Here is a 27165-nt window from a genome sequence, read left to right on the forward strand (position 1 = left end):
GTGCCACCTACCTTCTTATCTGTTTCCACTGAGGAGTACTCTGCACTTGGTAAAAGAAAAGCAATTGTGGCCACAAGGATCTGCATAAAAGACAAACCTCTAATCAAACAGACCATAGTAATAGTTTAGGAAACCATATGATAAGAGTCTCAAGATGGCCTTGCACTAAACCCAGCTTGGTGCCAGTTCACTTGAGGAAGGTGATAAGAAGCCAAGAGCCAGTTTAGAGCTCTGTGTGATCCTGAAAATCGGGAGAAAGTCATAGAGCCATGCCTCGTCTCTATTCCACTCTCCTGGTGGTGAAATTGGGGCCCCAGAGGAAGGGACATTTCTCTCTGAGGTCACACAATCCCCATCATCAGTCTCCGCACTTAATGCAATGAAAGTAAAAAAAAAAAAATTTTCAAAAATAACTATGAAAATGCTCCCATTTGATTTTCTTATAAACCACCCCAGGTCTCCACCTGTTATCCTGGTATAAAAGCACCCCTTTCCTTCTCAAAGCTATTCCTCTTTCAATGATAAACTACAATCGACTCTTGAACAACTCAGCGTGAGAGGTGCTAACCCCCTGACCTTGCACAGGAAGAAATCCATGTATAACTTTTGTCTCCCCCCACCAAATTTAACTACTAATAGCCTACTACTGGCCAGAAGCCTCAACAATAATATAAATCATTGATTAACACATATTTTGTATGTTGTATGTATTTTATGTTGTATTCTTACAATATAGTAAGCCGGACAGAAAAAAATATTAAAAAAATCTTAAGGATGAGAAAATACATATATAGTGTACTATATTTATCAGAAAAAATCCACATATAGATACATGCAGTTCAAACCCATGTTGTTCAAAGGTCAACTGTGTACAGTTGCCCTAAAACCCAACTTTATAACTTGCGGCATCTTCTATCCCTATGTCCAAACCTCTGTTCTGCCCTAGGTCACCTAAGCTCTTGGGGAGAACAGAGTGATCTCGCTGGTGAAATCTGTCTAGGGCCGAGAGGAAATAAATCAGTATCACTTCTTCTCTCCCCCTGTAATACCACGCAGAGACAAATCACATTTCCTTGAAGAGTTACCACTGGATGTGCAAAGAACAGGGCACGTTTTAAAAAGTGTAGTTTTAGGGGTGCCTGGGTGGCTCAGTTGGCTGAGCATCTGATTCTTGGTTTCGGCTTAGCTGACAGCCTGGAGACTGCTTGGGATTCTTTCTCTCCTCTCTCTGCCCCTCCCCTGCTCATTCTCTCTCTCTCTTTCTCTCTCTCTCAAAACAAACTTTAAAATAAAATAAGAAGTGTAGCTTTAAAAACTAGCAGGAATGGATGGGCCTTATATTCAGGTATGTACAGAGGTGAGGGTACCTGCTCCTTTACAACTAAGCACCCTCAAATGCAACCAGCCTCCGGGATATCATCACTGGGATGATTCTTCCCGTTCCTTCTATCTTTCTCTCCCACCAATTACCACTGCCTCCCCCCCCCCCCACCCCCAAGAGGGTATTACAGCAGTAATCTCATTACAGCTGGGTAATCATGCTATGGCAGAGAGCATGATCTGGGGCTTCGGTCTAGGAGAGACTCCTGTTTCACTCAACAGTCCCCCCACCCCCCGCCCCTGCACGGAGGGCATCATAACCAGCTGCCTACTCCTTGTTGGCACCATCCAAATTACTCTCGATGAATGAAGCCCAATCTACAAAAGGTCTCTTTGTTGTGGTCGTGTCTGCCTTTCAAACTCCCCAAGTGTAAAACTCTGCCCTGGAACACTGGTGGCTTCTTTACGTAGTGCCTGAAATCACAGCTGAGAAGAGCTGGTGCAATTTAATCTGAAAATGAATGACCCGTATGGCAATTTAATAGTCAGTACTCTAACAATTATTTGAGTATCTGTAATTAATTAAACACCAAATACAATAACTGGGAAACGCTTACGTGTTAGCATTACAGGACAAAGACTTACTTCTGAAATTTTCCGAGGCAGAGAGGTTTCAAACATCTGAAGCTTTTCCCAGTAGGAAACCAGCAACTGAAGAACATCACAGGCCACCTGAGCCACGACTTTGTTAGGAAACTATAACAGGAAACAGAACCCCAAACTAAAGGACTGAACTTAACATGTGCATTTGAGCTAAGGAAGAACAAAACATGTATTTCTTTCCAGCGATGTTTAGGATACATTTCCTTGTTACGCATTAAATTTTTGAAAAATGTGTCCTGGTCCCACATTGCACTTGTACCATCCTATAACTGCCTCTTGTCCATATGTATTAATTTCCTTAACATTCTATAGAAACAAAGAGCTGTTGTTCAGTCATCTGAAAATTAAAACCATAATTTCAAGTGCCTCATTCAGATTGCATAAATAATAGTTTTGACAATTGGAGGAAATTAAAAGGTAGTACATTACTGAGTATTCCCTGTGTGCTGGCCCTTTTAGAATTCTCCTCATTTTCGCATTGATATATCTTCATTAACAGCTCTGCAAGGTAGATATGATCTTCATTTTATAGAAACATGAAGTGATCAAGTGATTTCCCACCTTATAAAATTAAACTTCACCCACGTGTAATGTACTAAGAAATGTGAAAATTTGGGAACTGTGAGAATATAATCCTATGTTATGGTGTATTTATTCAATTACTTTGAGTGTGTTTTTGGAGTCTGGTGTGTGTACGAGGACCTTTGGATGCTCCCATTTCTTCCTAGATGGCATGTCAAAGGGGAGGGATGGTACTCACAAAGACCATTGGGTTGGATGGATGTAACAGATGAAAGACACCCTGTGCCTCTCTCCCTGCCCAGAACCTGGGGCTACCCAAGCCAAAAGGTTTGTCGCTGATTTTGGGTGTCTAAGGAAACCCCTGGATATGTAGCTTAGTTATTTCCACACCAGGAGCTCCAAGTCACATAAAGCAGGTACCAGTTGACCTCAGCACCACACAGACATGGAAAAGTCAACATTTAGCAGCTCAGTGCAAATGTACAGGACGAGGAAGAAGGTAAGGCAAAGGGGATTACTTTGAACTCTGTAGAATAAACACTTTCCAAATACTCCTTCCTGATAGGTGCAAAGTGCACCCAGAGCAAGAGCGTCTGCCCTCAAGGGGCTCTCAGAGCCTGGCCTCTAGGCCTCAGATGACCTGATGCTCACGAGCCTCTTTCAACCCCGCAAACACTCTGGCTTGCTTCTGTCCCAAGGCCTTTGCCCTTACTCCCTGCTTTGCCTGGGATGCTGGCTTCTGCCACATCTCTCAGATCATGGCACTAAAGGCCTCCTCCATGAGGCCACCTTGCCCATCCCAAGGAGTGGCAGTCTATCTGCTCCAGCTCTTCAGCTCCATCCTGCTTCGCTCTCGTGCTTTCCTCATGGCATTAAGGCTATCAAGCTGATCTTCTGTATTTGTCTGCCTGTTCTTTCGTGTTTATTTTTCCACATCTTGTTTACCATTATGTTCCTAATGCCTTGCACACCCCCCCGGAGAAGTAACGCATGACGAGTCTAAGGTGAAGAACAGGAATAGCCACTGGATGTGTTTCCACTGCATCACAGGGGTCAGGTCGTGGGGTGGAAACATAAGGCTGGCATGGCTCTTACATCTAACTAGAAGCTGGGAGCAGACAAGAGGACAACGAGGAAATGAGAGCTATGGTAGACCAAAGAGCCTCTGGGCAGAGGGATGAGGTGTGAGAGAGGGGGCAGGTGGTAGAGAGAATGGGGGAAGGGTGGAAGGAGAGCTGAGGTTAGGCCAGGAGAAGGCAGAGGGAGAGTGTTTCCTTCAAGGCAGCAGGTGGTAGGGCACTGCAGAAGGCAAGGTCAGGCTGGAGGGCTGTAGGTGGGATGCTATTACTGACACGTGAATGCTGTGGGAGGTGGTGGGGAGAGACAAATCACTCATTCACTCACTCATTCAGCACATATTCATGGAGTAATGACAATGTGCCAACACTGAGGGTGACACGTGGTAGCTACACTTGTGAGGAGCACAGCAGGAAGGATAGGTTGTTGAATCGCTGTGTTGTACACCTGAAACTAACATCACACTGTGTGTCAACTATACTGCTTCACTGCTCAACACTGCACTCTGCTCCAACATGCCAGCATCTTCCTGCTCTTAGGATATATACCAACTCGTTTCTACCCCAGGGCCTTTGTACTGGGAGCTCCTTCTGCCCAGAGTGCCCCATCCCTACACACTGCTCAGCTTCTTCTCATTACTGCTTTCCCCACTCACATGCCTTCACCTTTTCCTTTTACAGAGCATCTCTTGCTCTCAGTCCTCTCTATGGTGCACATGTGTGGTTGCTTGGCCAGTATCAATTCCTCCCTCACTCCTTAACTAATAGATCTATTTTGAGGTGCCTTCCCTCTCCCATGCAGGCCATCTCTCCCAGCTCCAGGAATGTGCCCTAACAGGCTTAAACGAATCAGAAGATTTTATTCCCAGTCTCAGTCGCTGGTACAGGGATGAGCGAGAAACCTCGACTAATGCATCTCAGTACCTCTTACGAGAATGCTGTGATGGAAGTCCTGCAGAACACAAACAAGGACACACGGGACCCTGACTCCTACTGGCAGACATCCTCCAACCCTGCAGGCATCCCACCCTAACATGAAGCCACCTCTGTGGACTACAGAGCAGTAGAGTTAGACAATTAGGTCAGTGTTGACTGTTAATCTCCTGAATCAACCAACCCTGACCTCTTACTTACCCATGTATTTTCCAGCTTTATGAATCAATATGTTCCCATGTTGTTTAAGCCAGAAAAAGAAAGAAAGAAAGAAAAGTACAGGGCCCAAGATGAACAGGGCAGATACAGTCTCTACTCTGAAGGACTAACAGTCTTGGGAACAGGCAGAGACCTGTTCACATATGTCCCTGAACGCCGTGCATAGTGCTCTAGTCTGTGGGCTACTTGGTCAGACCCTGTGCAGACAGATTCCTCCGGTGGCAGGAGGGAGGACAGATCTGTGGGGGCCAGACTAGGGCCAAGGAGTTGGAAGGCACCAAGAGGCTCAGTTATTGGCAGGGGGAGACAGGATGGGTAGGGATGGCCCTAGGGCAGCAGGAATCTAGCACTGAAGTAAGGAGGGTGGGGAAAGTCAATGATGTCTCCTGAGATAGGGTAAGAGAAGGAACGACAGGTGAGGCTGAGGGTGGGGCTCGGGTTGGGCCTCCTCTCCCTGCCAAGGAGACAAGGTTGGCAGCTCACCTGAGCCAGAGCCGAAGCTGCCACTCTAGTGCCCTCGGCCCCCACCTTGGAGGGGACACCTAGGTCTGTGACTACAGCTCAGGCTTAGAACCCTCCGCCCCCACCCACACACCCCCCCACCAGACACAACTAGCTGAGTAGAATTCTCCAGGCGGCTAGGCAGTGCTCTGCTCTCACTGTTTTTCATGGATACCTTCTAGGGAGCATTTCCCAGCCTTCTCTGACCATGCCCTTCCTGCATCTGAGGGAACACCTGGATCAGCCTCATCAAGTGTTCCTGAAGGGCAGGGTCACAGCAGAGTGGTGCCCAGAGCCATGTGGAACCCATAAGACAGGAAGCCCTTTCTGGCCTCATGCACCCTGTGCCGCTGGGGCCGGGCCTCCTTCTCTAGTCCACCAGATGCTCCCCCTCCTAGTAGAGCCCTGAGCCTCCCTGGGGCCCCTCTCCCTCCTAGTAGAGCCCTGAGCCTCCCTGGGGCCCCTCTTCTTAAGAGTTGTTGCTGTCCCCCTTGCTCCCCGTGGCAACTCCTTTCCTGATAGCTCTCGGTTCTCTTAGATTCATGTGCTCCCTCCTTCAGTGAAAGTGCCACTGGCACAGGAACACAGGCTTAGGAGGGAGACAGGCAGGGAGTTGTCCCAGCATCCGGGAACTGCATCCATGAGTTTCCCTCTGCTATTCACACTGGTTAAAGGAAGGTTGATATGGCTGATCTCGGCCCTCTGATTTCTTAGCAATTCAAGCCGGAGCAAGGTCCTTGGCCTTCTTTAGCTGTGCTCTCTTTTATTGCCAAAATGGGGGGATCAGGAGCATCCTGGGGTACAGGCTTCAACGGAACAGCCCCCACACTGTGGCAGGATGTCCCGGATAGAGCACGGCTCCAAGCACGGCAGCTACATTTTTTTCTGGTACTCTATGTTTTCCTCATAATTGTACAAAAACTATAGAGATTTTTGAAAATGTGGAGAACTACAACAGGAAAACGTAAGCCGTCATATATCCTTCTACTCTTGTTATCTATACTGCATAGAACCACATAGGGTAGAAGATTTATCTACAGATCTCCTTCACTCTGAGACACCACTGAATTATTAACAGCTTTTCCAGGAAGGGAGTAGGGGTGGGGAAGCCACAGCACATGCAATATACCTTTCTAGATTTAGAAAAAAAACACTAGGATTGGAAAAATAGATCTTAGAATTGAGAAAATAGGATATTAAAAAATGAATTACACTCTGCATAGATATACAATTGATATCCAACTTTTTTTCACTGTAATAGTTATATGTGACTATTTCACCATGGCTTTTGGAGTGTCTTATACACTGCAATTAGGGAAAAGCCCAGACATGGGGACAGGGTGTCCTGGGTTTGACCCTGGCAGACTCTCTATTTCCCAATCAGCTCATTTTCCACATCTGTGATGCAGAGGTGGCAGTAAGCCTTCACACAGAGGGTGGTTTTAAGGATTAAAAGCAACAACAAAGGTCAGCACCCTGCTCAGGCCAGAGGGAGGCCTCCTAAGTGATATTTTGGTTTGATCAATTTTCCATTCCTCATCACAGGGATCAGCAGCAAGTGTTTCTCCAGCTCTCCAGAGCTGACCAGCACTCCCAGGTGTTGTGGAGGAGAGAATGGGGGATGGGGTGCACAGGTGGGAGGGGGTCAGAGGACATAAGACTTGGTCAGGAAGGGGAGTAGGTGAGGAGCACTGCCATGAAATCAGGCTGCAAAGACAGGCAGGGGCTAGACCAGAGGGCCGGGATGCCAAGCCATGGGCAGGGGATGTCCCTGGCTGGTTATCCTGTGGGCTGAAGCACAAAGGTGACACAGCTCTATCACTGGCCTGGTGATGACTGTCCCAGTGTCAGCTACAATGGTTGTTACTATTACAGCAACACATGACAGGCAGTAGAGAAGGGCGGGCATGAGCCTGGACGCTGGTATCAGATGCACAATTTAGGGTCTGAACTTTGGCTTGACCAGGATTCAGAGCCTGGAAAGAGCTCCTTGACCTTCCTGCACCTCAGCTTCTCCACTGTAAAGTGGGACAAGTGCCTAGCAGCTGAGAACTTCCACAAACCCCCAGTACAGTGCCTGGCAGGGACTAGACACTCACCAGTTCTGGGGGGTATAATAACAGTAGTGCTAATTATTACCACCATCTCTAAACAGGAGCCAGAAAGGGACCTGGCAGGTTTTGAGCCCTGGTTTAGGAAGTGGCCTAACAGTATGTATAAAAGTTCAGTTTTGTTTTCACGTTACACAGATCTGCTCTCAGTGCTGCTTCCATCCTTTATACCTGTGTGCCTGTGTGCTTAGGACTGGATTTCTCTGGGCCTTGCTTTCCTCTGGTGGGACATAGTGATTGTACCATCTACCTTGCAGAGCTGTCTGAAGTATTGATTTTGCAATGAATGTGGGCCAGCATGTGAACCCAGTCAATGGCAAAACAAAAACAAAAAAAACAAAAAACAAACAAACACAAAAAACCCCAAAAAACACTCCCTCTTTTCATTAACAAAGCAAAGGAAGAAAGACATCCTAAAAGCGTGAAGGCCCAGTCAGGTGGCAAGCACTCAGGTCTCTCCCAGTCCCACTGCAGAGGCCAGGGCATGAAATCGCACTTGCTTGTCACTATTACCAATTGTCACTTGCCACAGGAAGTGCCCAGCCCACAGAGGAGCCCCACTCAGGCAAAGGGGTCAGTCCAGGACAGCTCAGCCACCAGTGGGGAAGCAGCTATTGGTGGCCTCTTTTGTGAGCCTCACAGAACATTCAGTATGGCTCTCATAAAAACAATTTTTGATTTAAAACTCCTCTCTGATATAGGGAAAAAATAGTGATGGCGCTAATTCAAACTAGAACTGGTTGAATATCTGGGATAAAGATTACTGTCAAATACACATCACGAATTGGGAATACCTTCAAAGTGACACCTATCACATTGATGGCCTCTTTCAGCTGAGGATGGCTTGTACACTGGGCAAGCTCTTCGCATATCCAGACCCCGAGGGAGCAAATGGCGATGCATCTTTTGGAAAAGAAGGAAAAGAGGAAAACTCTCAAAAAATTTAACATGTTTTCTTGGTATTTTCATGTGACAAAGTATTTTAAATCTTTTTTTTACAAAGTAGCAAAAATTACACATACACTAACAGAGTGTCTTCCTAAGAAAAAAAGGGTAAGGACAAATAGAAATACTGATATTGGTTAGTAATTATTTAATAAGTAAATGATATACTTCCTGTTAATAGTCACAGCCCATATATCAGTTATTTTTGCTGACATCTTCTTTAAATTTGAGAGAGAGAGAGAGAGAGAGAGAGAGAAAGCATACCCATGAGTGGAGGAGAGGGACAGAGGAAGAGAGAGAGTATCTTTTTTTTTTTTTAAATATAATTTATTGTCAAATTGGCTAACATACAGTGTGTAAAGTGTGCTCTTGGTTTTTGGGGTCGAGTCCTGTGGTTCATTGTTTGCATACAACACCCAGTGCTCATCCCAACAAGTGCCCTCCTCCATGCCCATCACCCATTTTCCCTCTCCCCCACCCCCATCCACCCTCAGTTTGTTCTCTGGACTTAAGAGTCTCTTGTGGTTTTCCTCCCTCCCTCTTTGTTTGTAACTATTTTTTCCCTTCCCCTCCCTGGTCTTCTGTTAAGTTTCTCAAGATCCACATATGAGTGAAAACATATGATAACTTTCTTTCTCTGACTGACTTATATAATACCTTCCGGCTCCATCCATGTTGCTGTAAATGGCAAGACTTCATTCTTTCTCATTGCCAAGTAGTACTCCGTTGTATATATAAACCACATCTTCTTTATCCACTCATCAGTTGATGGACATTTAGGCTCTTTCCATGATTTGGCTATTGTTGAAAGTGCTGTTATAAACATTGGGGCACATGTGCCCCTATGAATCAGCACCCCTGTATCCTTTGGATAAATTCCTAGTAGTGCTATTGCTGGGTTGTAGGGTAGTTCTATTTTTAATTTTTTGAGGTACCTCCCCACTGTTTTCCAGAGCGGCTGCACCAGTTTGCATTCCCACCAACAGTGCAAGAGGGTTCCCGTTTCCCTGCATAGTCGCCAGCATCTGTTGTTTTCTGAGTTGTTCATTTTATTTTTGCTGACATTTTTAACTACACCGTATTGCTTCAAGATAGTTTTGACGAATAATCAAAGACATGAATCTCAGAAAATCATTGGAAATTGAGTTTGTAATTGTTTTCCCTACAATAAAATACACAACACCTACTACAAACAGAATACAAACCCTATATTTCATTGTAAAGAATATTTGAACACAACTTCCAGAATCAGCTGCACTGTTATCTTTTAAACAATAAGTGAGGACAAAGCTTCCTTCAAATTACACAGTCCTTTAAAAATTACCTTTCTCAATTGTAAATCATTTTTAAATGGTAGTTCTCTTTGGAACTGATATATTCCACTATCTTTTGCAATGATCAAAAAGTCATACTCCTGTTAATTTTTTCTGAATGCCCACATATAAAATTAAAATACTTGCTCCCAAACCTGCTCACTTTCAGAACAAAAGGGGGGTTCAAGTCCCTTCTTGGAACCAGAAGTTAACTGTAGGATGTATATGTTGTTCTTTGTAATAAGAGGTCACATCCAGTACCAATTAAACTGAATGTACTGCTCAGCTCTCCACAGTAAAAGTTCTTTGTATTCAGTATAATTCAGCAATTAAAATAAATATATTTTGAGGTTTTAAAACCACCATATTTCACTGGAATCTCACCTCTTTAAATTAAGATAGACTAAGGGCTTCAGAACACGTTTATTAAAAGTCCTTTGGAGGCTATGTCACCTTCTACTTAAATGAACTCAGTATAAATGGGCAGCCCAGTTTATAAGGTGTGCCTGGCCTTCTTTGGTTCTCTGACAACAGCATAATACATGAATTCCACACGCTTTGAACCCTCAACTTCCCTCACTGTATAGAACTGTCTCCTCTTGCCTCATCCCTACGCTTATTCTCAGTCTAGAAACTGCACTTTGTATTCTTAGTTTGCGCTCTTTGCCATGTATTCTACATGCTTTCAAATAGCCTTTTTATCTTCCCCCAGCTTAACTGATTATTTAACCCACTAAAATCTAACTTGGAATTATATCCCCAATCATATTTTTACCACTTCAAGAGCCTCTCTTCCTTTGCATGCTTGAATGTGTGTGTGTGTGTGTGTGTGTGTGTGTGTGTGTGTATAAATACACATACTTTTTTTTTTTTACAACCCATTAACCTTTCTGTTAAGTGTAATTCATTCAGAGCAAAGATCTCTCATTTCTTAGGAACACCTGCATTACTCTATAACTATTAGCCCTGCATGACAGAGAACTTTTGTGACCCATAAAGTGGTTTCCTAATGTGAACCACTCTCACCTGCCTTGAGTTTTAAAACCACACTAGCTTATAGCTGCTCTTCAATGCTATTTTTTCTCTTTCCAACATATCATTTAGCATCCCCATCTAGCATCTTCCGATTCTAATACTCTGTTACCCCTTACATGTTTGAGTTCCTGTCAGTTAGGTTCTCTGTATCCCAAATGTGTCCTTTGTGATCCCAAATTAGTTCTATCTCTCAAAACTTTTGTTTTAGCTAATGGCAATACCACCTTCACTCTCCTTTGTACACTAACGCACTTTCTGGAACTGTTTGCTACCATCCCATCTCACACCACCCAATTTACGTAACTTACTCTTTTTTCTGAACTCTTCTACATTATCATCACTCACAATTATAACTATCTTCTCTCGTGATTCTCCTCCATTTATTTGGAATCTTGATCATATTTCTGCTTATCTGGACTTGCATGAACTCAATTTCATTGTCCAACTCCTCTCATACTCAGTTAATAAAGACTGAGCATATCATACACATTCTATTCCATGTTTAACTCCACAGACATTTGGCTTTCTACAGTAAGGAAAAAGTGGGAGGGGAAGGTATTGCTAAGACATGTTAAAGGTTTGAATGTGGTGCATATGTGAAAAGGAGAAATCAAGGATTTTCCCCAAGTTTCTGTACTGAAAATCTGAGATGATGGTGCCCTTTACCAAGGGGGGAGTCTGAGGGATGGTCAGGAGACTCAAGGATTCAACTGTGGTTGTGTTAACTTTGTGTGTGTTAAGACATCCAAGTTGAGGTATCAAGTAGGCAGTTTAATATAAAAGCCTGAATATATAAGGGGTTCACAGAAGAGGCCAGGTAAATAAATTCAGTATCATTAGTAAGTAGGTGGAATTTAAAGTCTAGTTAGAATGAATAAGAGCACCTAGGAGCGTCATGGAGGGAGGAGAGGACCACCCCTAAACCTCGAGTCACCAACTTGCAGAAGTTAGGTGCAGGAGGGAGACAGAACAGGAGAAGCGTGGTAACATAGGAATAAAATAAGAAGGTTGTATTCTAAGGCCTGACATTGTTTAGGAAGAGGGTAAAGACAGCCTAATTTCAGAATTAGTAACACAAGCATGCATATTACAATTTCTTTTTTTAAAATGTTTATCTATTTTGAGAGAAAGAGAGTATGTGTGTGCTTGAGCATGGGAGGGACAGGGGTGGGGAAAGAGAGAGACAGAAAAAGAGAGAGAGAGGGAGGGAGGGAGAGGGAGAGAATCCTAAATGATTTGGGATTCAGCACAGAGCCCGATGTGGGGCTCAATCTCATGATCCTGGGATCATGACCTGAACAGAAATCAAGAGTCAGATGCTTAACTGACTGAGCCACCCAGGTGCCCCATTAAAATTTCTAAGGTAACTTTTAAGAAAACTGAAAGAGAGTCTATGACTCCTAAGAAATTAGAGAAAAAATGGAATGTGGGAAAAATCATCTGGAAGGGAGGAAGTTAGGAAGTTAGGAAGGAAGGAAGAAAGGAAGGAAAGGAGAAGGGAAGAATGAAGGTGAGAAAAGGGAGAAAATGAGAGAATACTGAGGACAAATAACAAAATATAAAGATGAAAGAAATACAAAGAATATAAAGATACAAAGAATACAAAGAATACAAAGAATATACAAAGAATATAAAGATGAAAGAAATCCAAATATGTCAGTAATTGCAACAAATGTAAATGAACTAAAGATTCAGTTAAAAGATAAAAATCAGACAGTATAAATGTATAAAATAAAATATGTACAATTTTTGCAAAGACATTTAAAAGAGAAGAATATAGAAAAGTTAAATTTAAAAGGATAGAAAATATTGGGGTGCCTCAGTGGCTCAGTGGGTTAAGCATCTGACTCTTGGTTTCAGCTCAGCTCATGATCCCACGGTTTATGAGTTCGAGCCCCACATAGGGCTCTGTGCTGACAGAGTGGAGCTTGTCTGAGATTCTGTCTCCCTCTCTCTCTCTGCCCATCCCTTGCTTGCTCACTTGTATTTTCTCTCAAAAATAAATAAAAATTAAAAAAAATAAAAGGATAGAAAATATCATTTAAAAATATCCATATCAATATCAGATAAGTAGTCTTTAAGGTAGGGTCGCCCGGGTGGCTCAGTCAGTTGATTATCCAACCTCCGCTCAGGTCATGATCTTGAGGTTTCACAAGTTCAAGCCTCATGTTGGACTCTGCTGGCTGACAACTCAGAGTCTGGAGCCTGCATCGGATTCTCTCTCTCTGCCCCTCACCTGCTCATACTCTGTCTCTCTCTCTCTCAAAAATAAATAAAAGAGATGGGATTCTATATAGAGATTTGATAATTCTATACTTCTATGCAGCTAATAATATAGCTTCAAAATATATAAAACAAAAATTGACAGATATATAAGGGAAATAAACGTACCATAATAGTGGGATATCTTAATCCATCTTTCTCAGTTAATGATCAAGATGATGAAAAAATTAGAAAGGATTTAAAGTATTTGAAAGACATGATTAAAAAATTAATCAAATGTACACATCTAGAGCACTACATCCAACAACTGAAGAAATGGTATACACATTCTTTTCAACCATATACAGGACATGTGCAGAAAATGACTACATATTGAGCCATAGAGCAAATCTCAACAATTTCAAAGATTGTTACTTGGCAGACAACATATTTAATCTACAATGCCTTTAAGACATCAGCAGCAAAAAGATAAATAAAAATAACCATGTGTTTAAAAATGAAGGAATATATTTCTAAATAAATCATGACTCAGTGAAGGAATCATAATGGAAACTGGAAAAAAATTTCAGTGGAAAAATATTACATATCAAACGTAGAGAACTCAGATAAAGTGGCACTTAGAAATAAACATAGGGACTTAAATGTTGGTATCTGTAAAGGAGAAAGGCTGAATTAGTATACTGAGTTAATATACTGGCATATATCAGAATTAATATACTGATGAAAAGAAAACGAGTGGCAGAATGTAAAGAAAGCAGAAGAAAGAACATAAAAAAGGGCAGAAAGTAGAAAGTAAAAACAAATACAGAATAAAGAGGCTGGAACAAAGACAAAAGTATATTCTTTGAAAAGACTAACAAAGTTGACCTTTGGCAAGATGTGTGAGAAAAATCAGAGAATACAGAAAAGGGTCAGAGATTAAGAAGTGCATAGAGCTACGAAAAGATAGCAAAAGGATAATGGAGCCATCATGAATGCAAGGGTATTTCAAAACTTAGAAGGAATGGACAAATTTCTAGACAACTTTAGTTTATGTAAGCTGTCAAATAAAATAAAACCTGAAAATTCCTAAACAATCATGGAAGAAAACAAGTCAGTGGTTAACCCTCTCATAAATAACCAGACTTAGATAGTTTTACCATCAAGGTCTAAATACACAAGAGCACAAACTCTAATTTTACAAAAACTCTTGCTGACTTAAGAGAATGAAACAATACTTCACTCATTTTGGAAGAAGACATAACCCTGTAATGAAGCCTGATAAGGACAGGATGGGGAAAGAAAATTACAGGCCATAAATATACATGGAACTTTACTCAATAAAATGTTACTCAAATCAGATCCAGTACTGTATAAACCACATTGAGTTTATCCCCAAATTCAAGGTTACTCTAATATGAACAAATTGATAATGAATTTATAGCTTCTGGTAATGGAAGACTAGAAAACGTGTACTAAACCATCTACCAAAGCCACTGAAGAAGTTAGTAAAAAAAATAACCTCCCCCCCGCCAAAAAAAAAAAAAAAAAAAAAATCCTCTTAAATTCATCAAAGAGCTGACAAGGTGGTGATGGTTGATGGTCTGTTAGAAAGAGAACAGGGTAGGAGCTGATTCCCGGGCAGCAAGAGGCTTAGCTGGGCTTCTGGTGACCTTATGGGGTTGGAGGCAGGGGATCAGAAAATAGTGTTTCCCTCCACCAGTGTTTCCAGCTTTGGGCTTCACCCTGGAAGGACAGGTTGCAACTTTTCATTATGTAGGTGGCCCAGAAAACCTATCTTGGTAACAGACTGCCAGCGACCTTAGATGCTTGGCAGAGGCAACTAAAATGTTTCCAGACATTGCTAAATGTCTCCTGGGGTACAAAATCACCTCTGGTTGAGAATCACTACCCTATACATACACCATTTGTATAAGTTTTTGGTTTATCCTTCCATTTTCTTCTTCATTAAAAATAACAGGGAGTGCACATATATATTTGTAATCTTGTTTTTTCTTTCACAAAACGTAATAATAACCTTCTGCACCTTACTGTTTTCACTTAATAACGGCACACTTTTAAAAAATTAAGTAAAGCACATTCTCGACATAATTCTTACTACACTTAAATTTTTTTTTTTTTTGAGAGAGAGAGAGAGAGCGAGCATGTGCACATAAGCAGAGACAGGTACAGAGGTACAAAAAGAAAGAATCTTAAGCAGGTTCCATGCTCAGAGTGGAGCCCGACACAGGGCTTGATCCCATAACTGTGAGATCATGACCTGAGCTGAAATCAAGAGTCGGATGCTTAACTGACTGAGCCACCCAGGTGCCCCTTTACTATACTTATTAGTGGGTGTATGAGTAATGTGAAAAAGTGTTTTTTTTTTTAACATTAACTGTTCACACATAAATTTGTATTTTAAAATCCTAAAATAGTTTACCTTTTTGTCAACATTTACCTTGCACATTCATTTGGTTCCTCTGTGGCATTCTTCAGTAAAATATTTATGAGGTAATGCTAAAAACAAAAAATTAAGTAAAATAAAAACTTTGTTTAGTAGTTGGTTTCCCACATGTTCTGACTGTGTTCCTGGAAGTCAGGAGCTCCTGAAGGACCAGGGAGGACCTGGGGAGAAGAGACACAGGGCTCGGGGGAGCAGCCTGGTTGCAGTCTCAGCCAGGGCCTCCCTGGGCAATTAAGCCAGCGTAGGGAAGAGGGTTTCTGGGTGCACAATAAAAACCTAGCAAAGCAACTGAGACTTCAGATAGGAAAAGCTCGGTTTTCTTCTACTTTAATTAGATTATATATTGTACATTAAATTATATATTATAATTATGTACCGTAAGTAGATAAGATAGATTCTGAGATTTGAAAAGCATATTTGTTTGCCTCAAAGTCAGTTGAGGAGAGAAAAAATGCTTACTTTTATTCTCTAAGGAATGAATAACCTGATATTTCAAATGATTAGTAGTATTTAATCAGGCTAACAACAGGACTGAATATTTAGTTTATTTCAATTATTCCTTATAAACTCATTGGATGCCCTAATGCGGCACAATTGAACCTAAAATTATTACAAAGGATGATTCATTACATAATTAGGATCCATAGGCATGATAAACAGACCTAATAAAAAACACCCAAGGAGCCTATCAGTTATAACTGCGATGTGCTCTGATTCGGATACATTTAATCCCCTGAAAACAGCCTTCTGAAAACAACAACTACTGAAACATTTAAACAATAAAGCAGAACTTTCAGGGATAAGGGGATCAATGCACAATAATGGAAGCGATGGCCACAGAGCTGGAACTAGAAGATGATAAACCTGAGAGTCACTCAAAGGTAGCAGGTACCTTGACGTCTTCGGTTCCTGTGATGACTTCACTGACTTCCGGCACAGACTGCAGCAAAGGGATCTCCCGGTAGGTGTTTGGAAAGCAGACAAGAGAACCAAGAATGGTGAGAGCTTCTGAATGAGGTGCCTGCACACAAAAAAGTGAAAGTGCTCATTTTTCTTTTGCTAAGCCAGAAACTTTACTTAAGCAACAGACTTTACTTTTTCATGATTTCAAGAGGGAATCTTTATTTTATCCTAGATAAGAAATATCAAACTAGGCTGGTTATTTTCTTCCAGGTGAACAGTTAAACAAGACAGGTTTGTCTAAATGAAAAAGCAAATTTCCAAGGAATGGAAAATAACGTTATACTTGAATACAAAAAAGCACTGTGAAAACTGGTCTGCAGATGCATTCAGATTCAGAAAAGCAAATGACTCAATTATGACTTTTACCTTTTATTTTTATGTGTTTTTAGTCTTAATGTTCTTGACAAGGCAGGGTAAGGGATATCAACTTAATATTATTTTTGCTGTGAAGACAGTTAACAAAAATTCATAAGGGAGAAGGGTTGGGGCTGAATTTCAGAAGGCAGGGAAAGAGCACACACCATCCACCAAATTTCCTGTCTCACCAAGAACTACTTTGCAAAATAACACATAGTGATTGACATCTAGTGATACAAAATCACTTGTTTGTCCACTACTGGAATTAGGAATATATCAAAGGAATCACCTCACGCCAGTCAGAGTGGCCAAAATGAACAAATCAGGAGACTATAGATGCTGGAGAGGATGTGGAGAAACGGGAACCTTCTTGCACTGTTGGTGGGAATGTAAACTGGTGCAGCCACTCTGGAAAACAGTGTGGAGGTTCCTCAAAAAATTAAAGATAGACCTACCCTATGACCCAGCAGTAGCACTGCTAGGAATTTACCCAAGGGATACAGGAGTACTGATGCATAAGGGGCACTTGTACCCCAATGTTTATAGCAGCACTCTCAACAATAGCCAAATTATGGAAAGAGCCTAAATGTCCATCAACTGATGAATGGATAAAGAAATTGTGGTTTATATACACAATGGAGTACTATGTGGCAATGAGAAAGAATGAAATATGGCCCTTTGTAGCAACGTGGAAGGAACTGGAGAGTGTTATGCTAAGTGAAATAAGCCATACAGAGAAAGACAGATACCATATGTTTTCACTCTTATGTGGATCCTGAGAAACTTAACAGGAACCCATGGGGGAGGGGAAGGAAAAAAAAAAGAGAGAGAGAGAGAGAGGTTAGAGTGGGAGAGAGCCAAAGCATAAGAGACTCTTAAAAAATGAGAACAAACTGAGGGTTGATGGGGGGTGGGAGGGAGGGGAGGGTAGGTGATGGGTATTGAAGAGGGCATCTTTTTGGGATGAGCACTGGGTGTTGTATGGAAACCAATTTGACAATAAATTTCATATATTTAAATTAAAAAAATCCAGTAGAAAAATAAAGGAATATATCAAAGGAGGCATTTCACAAGATTTCAATTCAGCCAACACTTACTAGCAGCTATGATTAGCCAAGAATAGGGCAGACACCACAATTACAGAGGTATGTCATCCGCCCACCTTCCCATCTGTCCATCTTTTTTTTTTTAAGTTTATGTATTTTTGAGGGGGGGGGGATGAATAGGAGAGGGGCAGAGAGAGAGAAGACATAAAATCCCAAGCAGGCTCCCCGCTCTCTGCGCAGAGCACAAACTGTGAGATCAAGATCAAGAGGCAGATGCTTAACCGACTTAGCCACCCAGCCATCCATTTTTCTGTCTACCTACTACTATCTAGCAATTATAATAATGGTGGCAAACACAGAGCTCTCACTCAGTGCTAAGCACTGTTCTAAATGCTGTACAAGCATTTCCTCCTAGAATACCCTCAGCAACCCAATGACCTAGATACTATTATCATTTCTACTTTACAAGTGAGAAAACTGAGGCTCGGAGAAATTCAGTGGCTTTTCAAGTGACAGACCCTGATTTGCACTGAGGCCATCTAATTCCAGGGTCCACACTGGGTCCTACCACCCAGGGTAGGAAATGAAAGGGAGTCTCCCTCCCCCAGAGAGATGGCAGTGTAGCATGTGGAGTGTGGGAGGAAAGGCAAATAGCTGTTATATGTAATTCAGGTAAGCACTTGCTACGTGAGCATAGAGTAGGGATATCACAAGAACGCAGAGCATTCATCTTTTACCTCGCTTGGTTCTCATCAACACACAGGTAAACAAAAGACAATATAAAACACACAGAGAGATATTCTATGGGAACCAAAACGAGGCAATGATTTGTTCTGTTCAGGATAGTTAGGGACACTAAGACCAACCGCTGCTAAAAGTCGCATAAGCCACAGGAGCCAGCCAGGCTGGTGGAGTGAGGGAGTGAGGTGAGGGGTGAGAGGCATGGTACGGGCAGTGGGAATAGAAAAGGCAGAGGACCCAGGCACCCATGGACCTGAAAAAGGCCCCAGGTGCACAGAGCCAGGAGGCCATACAGGCCCTGGAGTTCCCCAGGGGCGGAGTCTGAGAAAGACACCCAGGGCTCTCAGGGAGAGCAGAGTGTCAGTCACTGAAGCGCAGTACAGGCCAGAGTGAAGGCAGCTATGAGTGCAGCCATAGCATCAGGGATGAAGTCGCTGTATCTTTAATGGTTTATTTCATTTTTTAAATACCAAGATTTGAAACCACTAGAGCAAACTGAAAATGTTAAGACTAGCCAAAGTCCGTCAGTGAGTACAGTTCCATGTTACATGACCTGTGGTCACCACCCAGGCCTTTCCTCACCTGACCCCACGCCAGTGACGATGTAGGTGCTAGCTCCCTCGTGCCTGGGAACAACACCTGCACCATTTGGCCCTGGGACACCTTTCTTGGCTCCTAAGGTGGTCTGACAGTCTCAGTGCTGGAACACCTTGTTTTCTCAGGATCTAAACTCTGGGACACTGAGTGTGGTTCTGTGCCCTCTTCTCTCTCAGATCTATACTCACTCCCAAAGGATATTCAGCCCCAAGATTTCAATGCCTCCTAAATGTTGGACTCCTCAATATTTCTGTCTAGACCAGACTTCCCACCTGAAGTCCAGATTTGTATGTCATCTCACCTCAGGGGTCCAGAGGGATCTCACACTGACAAGCTCCACCTAGACCACGGTCCTGTCCTTCTGTGTAACCCTACCCCATCACCAGCACTCTGTCCCCTTATCCGAGGCCTTTCCTTTCCTTTATTTTATGTTAAGAAGCAAACTCAAAACATTGTGTTATTCCACCTCTGAGGTCTCCAGCATCCCTGCTTTGGGTTTTTTTCTTTGCATACATCACTTTCTGAGCTGTTAATATTTGTAACCCCCACAAAGGCAGGGGTTAGGTGGTCTTCATCACTTCTCTACCCCAGTGGGTGCTCAATAAATACCATCCTGAGATAAGGGGAGGCTGCTGCTGTCCCTGTTTATCTGACGGACACTGATGGTCTTTCGGGTCTCTGCTTCAGCTTCACTTCTTCCATGAAGACCTTTCTAATGTATGTCTTCCCCTCCACCTCTTACCCGGCAGAATGAACACTTCCTCAGTTGGTGCCCCCGTGGGTTCTGGATGTGATTTTACCGTGGCTGCTAGAAACTCATGCACAAACATTAAACACTTGGTGTACCCATCTGGTTCCTTGAGGCTAGGGGCCTGTCATACTCAGCCAGGCCAGGTCCCAGCATGTAGTAGGCCCACAGTAAACATTTCTCAAACAGCCTTGCTTTGTTGGCCCTCATTATCTGCTGACCTTTATCCATCAATCTTTTTTTTTTTTTAGACTTACCCATCAGACAATCCTGGTTTAGACTTCATTGAGATTGATACCTTCCCCTGAGTGGCTTAACTATTGTGTTGTACATGAGCCTGGCTTGAACTGTGGATTTTTAGATTGCGTGCTAGGCTATATAACAACTAGATATAAAACATCAGATCTTAAATAAAATTAAGGAGTTGTTACACAGCTTTATTCAATGAATGTGGTAAATGACAATACTTTTTTGGCCTAAGCACTGAGCCTAGGATGAGTCCCAATTTACACACAGGAGAATGAGGAGAATGAGGAGAATGAGGCTCATGTGTCTAAGCATATTGTCTAAGGTTAGAGAACAATACAAGGCAACACTGGGATGGAACCCAGGTCCAACCCTATAGAGTTCCAGGGTAAAGCATGGGAAGGGGAATATATGCAATACTCTGTCCTATGTGCACACAACTGATCTGTCCCACTGGTGATGGACATTTGGATTAGTTCTAGTTTTAGGCTACTGTGAAGAATGTTTGCTGAGCACAAGCTCCAACCCATCTTTTGGTGACCTGTGTGTGCGTTTCTCTTTCCCTCAGCAGGGCGTAGCAAGGGTACTTCAAACTTGTATTTAACTTGTGTTAGCCAAAAACTTGACTGAGTAGGTGTGCCCCATCACCAGTTCCCCTACAACTTTAAACTTCAAGCTTAAACTAAGAGAGAAATTCAAGGCAATTTATAGTTAACTATTCTTTCATGTAACTTTTACATTCACATGATCATATTTTCTTTCTCTTTCTAAAAAAATATATTTTGGAAAGCTACTTTAATATCTTACCTAGCCAAGAGATAAGTTTTCACAGAGAATGACTGCCATGCATGGCATCATCTCTAGAAAGGGTGTGGCATTTTTATAGGAAACCCTAGTATCAAGTAAGGAAACTATCAATAAAGAAGTATGGTTTTCCTTCCTGTATCTTGTGAATTTGTTCAATGTTGATCTGAATGATAAAAAATAAATTTGAAGGTTCTTTGAGAATGATTATCCTAAAATCTTTTTCAGAAACAAAGAAGTATAAAAATTTCCTATTCCTTAAAAAAAACAGTTGAACAAATTCAACATCTTTCTTCCTTTTTTCTTCTACCTTTCTTTTTTATCCTCCCCTTTCATTGCTCTCTTTTCCCTTCCGTTTGCTTTTTAACTTATCCTTATAAGAAAAAGTTAGCACATGAAAATACCAGCATGAAATACCACCTATACATAAGATATTAAAAACAACTTAAATTAAAATCCAGGGTTGGAGTTTGAATTTACCCTGCAGAGGAGACAGAAGTAGAGTGAAAAAGTAGCAATATATCAAACAAAATTTAGGTAGCTAAATACTCATATTGATTTCAATACAAGTCCCTGGAAAACAGTAAAGCTAATTTTATTCACACCCTTTGAAAAGGAAAACAATGAGTCTGAACAGGTAACAGGTGTACAGAGCACAAAAGTGAGAGGCCCTTTATGTGTAAATGTATAAGAGTGTTCTCCCAAAAGACATTAACACATTGCGCTAATAGTGGAAGTAAATGTGGAGATTGCAGATAATCTTTTTGTAGCCATGAATGTTCATTTAGTCCACTCGATTCTCATTGTTTAGTGTAAGAATTTTGCCAGAGTTTTATTGCACAATTAATAATATGTATTCATCATCTGCTTAAAATTTAAGTGTTCTCACATTAAAAAATATTTTGTTAGACTTATAAAAACCAAGATAATAATTTAAAAAATTATTGATAATGTACACTTAAAATTCTCTCTTTACAACAGACATCTGTGTGCCACCATTTACTGGAAAATGCTAATAGACTCTAAGAGACAACTCCTGCTTCTGACTGTGTAAATGTACTGAAACATTAGTGAGGATATGATTTTTCACACTCTGGCCTTTTGATGAAACGCCTTCCCAATACCAGTGTGTCATCTTATCCTACAATTTCACACATCAGCTGCCAGGGCATCTACCCCAGAGCCCAGTTTCACATTGCACTAATGAGTCAACACCTGTTAAGAGTGGAGAAATCTGAACCTTGTTAGCGATTGTGAAGTCTCCTGGGAGTTTGGATGCTGAGCATTGTCATACTCACCGCCGGCGTGTCTGTACTGAGGACCCTAGCAGCAGCCGTGATGAAGTCCCCCACCAGCATTGAGAAGCCAGGCAAACCCAGGGAGAAGAAGCGGGGTGGACAGTGCCTTATAATGGTATTTAAGATATCCTAGAGGCAGAGATAAGAAAGCACAACTGTAATTTTCAAGAACAAAATTCCAGAGTAGACAGTTCATTTGTATTTTTTTTTTTTTTCTGAAATTTATTGACAAATTGGTTTCCATAGACAGTTCATTTGTATATATGGCCACTATATGATAATCTAAGGGAACGAGGGTCACAGAAATTTTTCAGTAAAATGGGTACTGGGAGATGACTTAGTCCAAGGGCTATTGCACCCATTGTACAGGTAAGAGAAGGGACACTAAGTTGTAAGATGACATGCCCAAAATCTAAATCATGGCATTGGGACTAGACACTTCTGTCTTTCACCTTAAGGTGAAAGCTTCAGACAAGCTCCAGGGAGTATTCAGGTAGATATATAAATAAGACCTGCAAACACCTATCACTTTCAAAACTCTCCAATTTTCAAAAGTTAAAGCAAACTGTTTCATCAAAAAATCTTTAAGTAGGCAAAGAGATGGAAATATTCACTCTTTGGATAGTTCTATGTGTTAAACAATGCGAATGAATAGAGCACGGTCACACTCGGGCAGTCAGTGTGGCTCTGGGTACAAGTGAGAACACCAGGTAAAAGTGCAAATGTAGCAGCTGCCATTTACATGGTGTGCAACATGAAGACCCCCGACTGCCAAGACACCTGGTGTTGCCGTGTCTGGAATGGCCTGTCTGTGGTGGGTGGCAGGCTGGCCCCTGCCCACCAGCTCTGTTCTGAGACAGCCACCACATTCCAGCCTGTGGCAGAGCAGGGCTCCACCACCAGATAGTGTTCATGCCACCCACAGCCAGGCCACATCTCTGAAGCCACCTGTGTGAGTGTGTGTGTGCACAGGGAATTAGAAAACCACAAACTTCTCTTACGTACTTCTAGGCCATGCACATTAATCAAACATACTCAACTACTAAAGCTATGTGTCTTGTAGTTATTCAATCTATAGTTAGTCTCAAAATACAAGCCAAGAAGCAAAATTTTAAAAAATCTGATTTCTTTTCTATGGCTATTTAAAAAATCCTTTAAAATAATCCTGGGGCACCTGGGTGGCTCAGTTGGTTAAGTGTCTGACTCTTGATTTGAGCTGGCCCAGGTCATGACCTCACGGTTCGTGAGATCAAGCCCGGCATCAAGCTGTGCACTGACAGTGTGGAACCTGTCTGGGATTCTCTCTCTCCCTCTCTCTCTGCCCCTCATCCACTCGCACACACACATACACACACACACACACTCTCTGTTTGAAAATAAATAAACTTAAAATAAATGAATAAAATAATCCTGATTCAATTTGATTAAATTAGAACAAAGTAGTAGCAACACACTAAATCCTAACACGTTAAGTCCTTTACCTCATTTCACAATCTGTTAATCTTGAAAGAGAATTTTTATGTGTTCACAATACATTTTTTCCCCCAAGACTTGTTTTTGTCCCTATGTAATGGATTTATTTGGTTTCTACGAATTGTGCTGTTCATATCCTTAAAATGACTATCCTGTGCTTACTCCATTAGAGCTCATATGTGGTAGTTTAGCTAGTACTAATTTAAAGTTTTAGCGTTTCAGCAGAGCTTTTCCTATACCAAAAATACAGAGATAGGTAAACAGACAGATAAAGGAGGGGAGGAAAGAAAAACCTGAACCACGCTTCTCCCAAGTTAATGTTTAACCCTGCTTTAATCATGTCCTTTGATACACTTTAGGGTCCATATCAGCCAAGGCAAACATTCTAAGGGGCTGAGCAGATGGACGCTGTAGTTTAGAAAGTGTGTAGTAAACTCATGCTCCAAGAGTGGAACAAAAGATCCACCTTTTTCATAATTAAGCCTCTGATTAATGCCCTGGGCTCCTCACCACACACCTGTAATTACTCACAGAGGTGCGCATTGTGCTGGGCCTTGTCTAGGAATATCAGGCATCAAGCTACCCGGCAGCAGATGGAAGAACATTTCTGTTGACATATGCCACACTGAAAGGATTCATGTCAACCTGGCCAGCAAGGTAGCAGAATGCTGTGTATCTGAAGATTAATAATGCAAACAACCACCATGTTAACTTGGTTATGTTTGTGTTCATTCCATCTGTTGAGATGAGGAACTAAGCCTTGAACCCTGAAGATTTTTAAAATCTTTGGCACAAACTTAAATAAGCCATTTTCACCACTGGAATTTAGAATTTTAATTAAAAAAATTTTTCTGTGACAAGTTTATGGGAATTAGGAGCTAAATCCTTTAACAAGCTAAGGCCAGAATTTGTAAATGAAATCATTTTGCTTCATAAGATTCATGTGTGTAAAAGTGAAGTGCTCTGTAAATGGGGCATGCACCAAAAATTACTAAGTTGCCACCAATGCTAAAGACAGCAGAAACACATGGAGCCGAGATAGAGTCACACGGCTCCCCGCCTCTGGATCTGCGCCAGTCACTTCAACGGAACCTGTTTCTATGGGCAAGAAGATTGGAAAGAGAGGGCAAAATAACAGATGGCTAGCCTACCCTACTATGCCACCCACGTAAGACAGAGCCCTGAGGAGAAGTGGGGCCTGGGTAGCTGTCGCCAGTTAAAGGCAGCACTGGGGTAGGGGTAATATGGGAGTCAAAGGGGGAACTGAATGGCTAGTCAGCCAAATTATGGCCATATGCCTGCTTATTTTTGCTTGTCCATACTGAAATGGAACAACCCAAAGATTCTGTCTTTGTGATGACATGTTAAAATTAGGAATGACTGTGTGGTGCTTAAAAGAGAACAGCTGCATATACTCAATGGAGGGACATCAATTGAGGGCTCCACTCGTATCTAGTAGAATCTTCTTTCACCTTCTCCTCCCACTTTAATCACAGTAAGATCATAGCTACTGCTGGAATCTCTGAAAAAATAAAAATCTTGAGACTCTGAAACTTTTTGCACAGACTCCAAGGCTTCATATATAGACAGGACTGTGCTTCCCAAATAGTCAAATTATTCATGTACAACCTCATGCCTTCTGCCAAATTCACATCCAAAGTGAACATTATTTGTCTCTTTTTCAAAGCAACTCATTTTTTTTAAACTTAAATAATATTATTCTGGAAAATCAGTGTCCTATGTCACAAGTAGAAAATAGTCCTATGTCAATACAATAACAGTAAATCGAGGCTACTGAATTTTTGCTACATATCACTATCTGATGGAGGCTCCCCTTGTTACAAAGGGCGGTTTGGTCTTCAGGGTGGTGTGAGAGTTCTGTACCTGCTCCAACTGGCCTAGCTGAGAGAGTATCAAGGACTGATGGAGATGAGGAAAGGGGCCATCGTTCTTCCTGGGTGACTGGAGGCTGTTTAGTGAAACCTCTCCTGTGACTATCAGTGGGAAATGCCCCTGCACTCAAACCCTGGTGTGATGAAAAGTGCACTGGGACTGGGGTCTCAAGGCTTAGGTTCAAGGCCGAGTGTATGTGACTGCAGGCAGATCATGTCATGCCTAGAGCTTCATGTTTCTCTTCCATTAAATGGGATGACTCCCTCCCACAGAGTCCTATCTAATGACATAGATGTGAACACATGCCTTTCTAAACTGAACTGAAAAGTACCATACAGGAGTAAAGACGGTGACAAGTAAAAAAAATGATTTTTTTTTTTCAAAAAGGAAGGACTCTGAAGGATTTTACTTTCTAGAATTTACTTTGTAGGTTTTGTTTGTAGAATTCTCTGGACTATTATTTTGCTGATATTCGGAAAGAACATTTTAGAAGATTTTGAAGGTGGCATAAATAAGACTCTTAGTTGACATTATCCCAGATATTAAAAACCTCTAGACATTAGTGCTCTCAAATAACATTCCTAGCAAAGCATTATAGCCATTATAATGTATATAATTTCTAAGGCAAATAATAAAATCAAAACAGGAAAATGGTATTTTTAGATTTTCTAGCTTCCATTTTTCTAAGGAGTTCTAGAATTTGCCTGAAACAAGTGACTCTGGTAGCAAAAATTAGTTTCTTTTTCCATACTCTAAATAGACTAAAAACAATAAGCTAAACAATAAGTCCAATGAAAAATGGACTCTAAAACAGGAATTAGGCGTATTTTTGAGAACTGACCAGTGTGAAGCACAAAGTTCTTTCACATGTTTTTTTCAAAGGAAATAAAATTCATTCTGCAACATGCTGCCATATAGTAAAAAGACCACCAAACTAGTATTTTTCTCCTGTTTCTGGTTAAAAGTCCACACGCATGCTACACAGTGAGTGTGAAAGCTGGCTGCACTGTAAGATGATAATTGTGAATTTGCAGCTTATCAAAAGATTCCAGCTTATGAGAAAGTAACTGGTGAGAACATCTGTCTCTTATCACTGATCTTACAAAAAATCAGGTAATTCAAATAGAGGCGTGTTGTTTCCTCTCCTCCAAAGCACCGTTCTATAAACACAAACCGCATTCAGCCTGGTAAATGAATCGCTTTAATTGAATGCTATGTACACAGTAACTGGAAAAACCATAAGTGATAAGAAAAACATATGGTGATGGCAACAGAAATTGGTTTATTCATTTTGCATAGTGTTGTTTCTTTAGTTCTCTTATAATTGACCTTTAGAACGATAAATGTGTAAAATAATTTTGTTTATTATGGCTCCAAACCTTCCAACAATTACACAAAATGAAAATTTAAAAGGAAGGATTCATTCTGGAAGCATTTCCATTGTTTACATAATTGCACAGCTATAATTTAGTGCTCATGTTGTTATGGAAAATAAAAAAAAAAGGGGCCATTACAGGCCATTTCAATTCAAAATATTGCACAGTGGTGTCAAAAATGGGGGAAAATGTTCACTTTAAAGCAGTTTAAAATGGATTAACCCTGTAAACAAAAACATTTCAATATAGTGTTCTATGAAACAGAAATGTTCAAGAAGTAGCCATCGTTCAAACGGAATTAGAAATGTTGCAACTG

At 41.4% G+C, this 27165-nt stretch overlaps 1 protein-coding gene across 5 annotated transcripts in view; it reads right to left on the reverse strand.

Moving 5' to 3' along the window:
• The window catches only part of RALGAPA2 (Ral GTPase activating protein catalytic subunit alpha 2), a 322390-nt gene that overhangs the window by 127134 nt on the left and 168091 nt on the right, over positions 1-27165 (reverse strand). For all 5 annotated transcript variants that reach the window (XM_047854052.1, XM_047854051.1, XM_047854050.1 and 2 more), the window contains exons 24-29: positions 22108-22236; positions 16200-16328; positions 15302-15360; positions 8140-8248; positions 1966-2076; positions 12-80 (exon numbers count right to left, since the gene is read on the reverse strand). In XM_047854052.1, coding sequence (XP_047710008.1) covers positions 12-80; positions 1966-2076; positions 8140-8248; positions 15302-15360; positions 16200-16328; positions 22108-22236 — 606 coding nt within the window. The remainder of the gene's footprint in view (positions 1-11; positions 81-1965; positions 2077-8139; positions 8249-15301; positions 15361-16199; positions 16329-22107; positions 22237-27165) is intronic.

Source organism: Prionailurus viverrinus, chromosome A3 (genome assembly GCF_022837055.1).
Source record: "Prionailurus viverrinus isolate Anna chromosome A3, UM_Priviv_1.0, whole genome shotgun sequence".
Classification (NCBI taxonomy): Eukaryota; Metazoa; Chordata; class Mammalia; order Carnivora; family Felidae; genus Prionailurus; species Prionailurus viverrinus.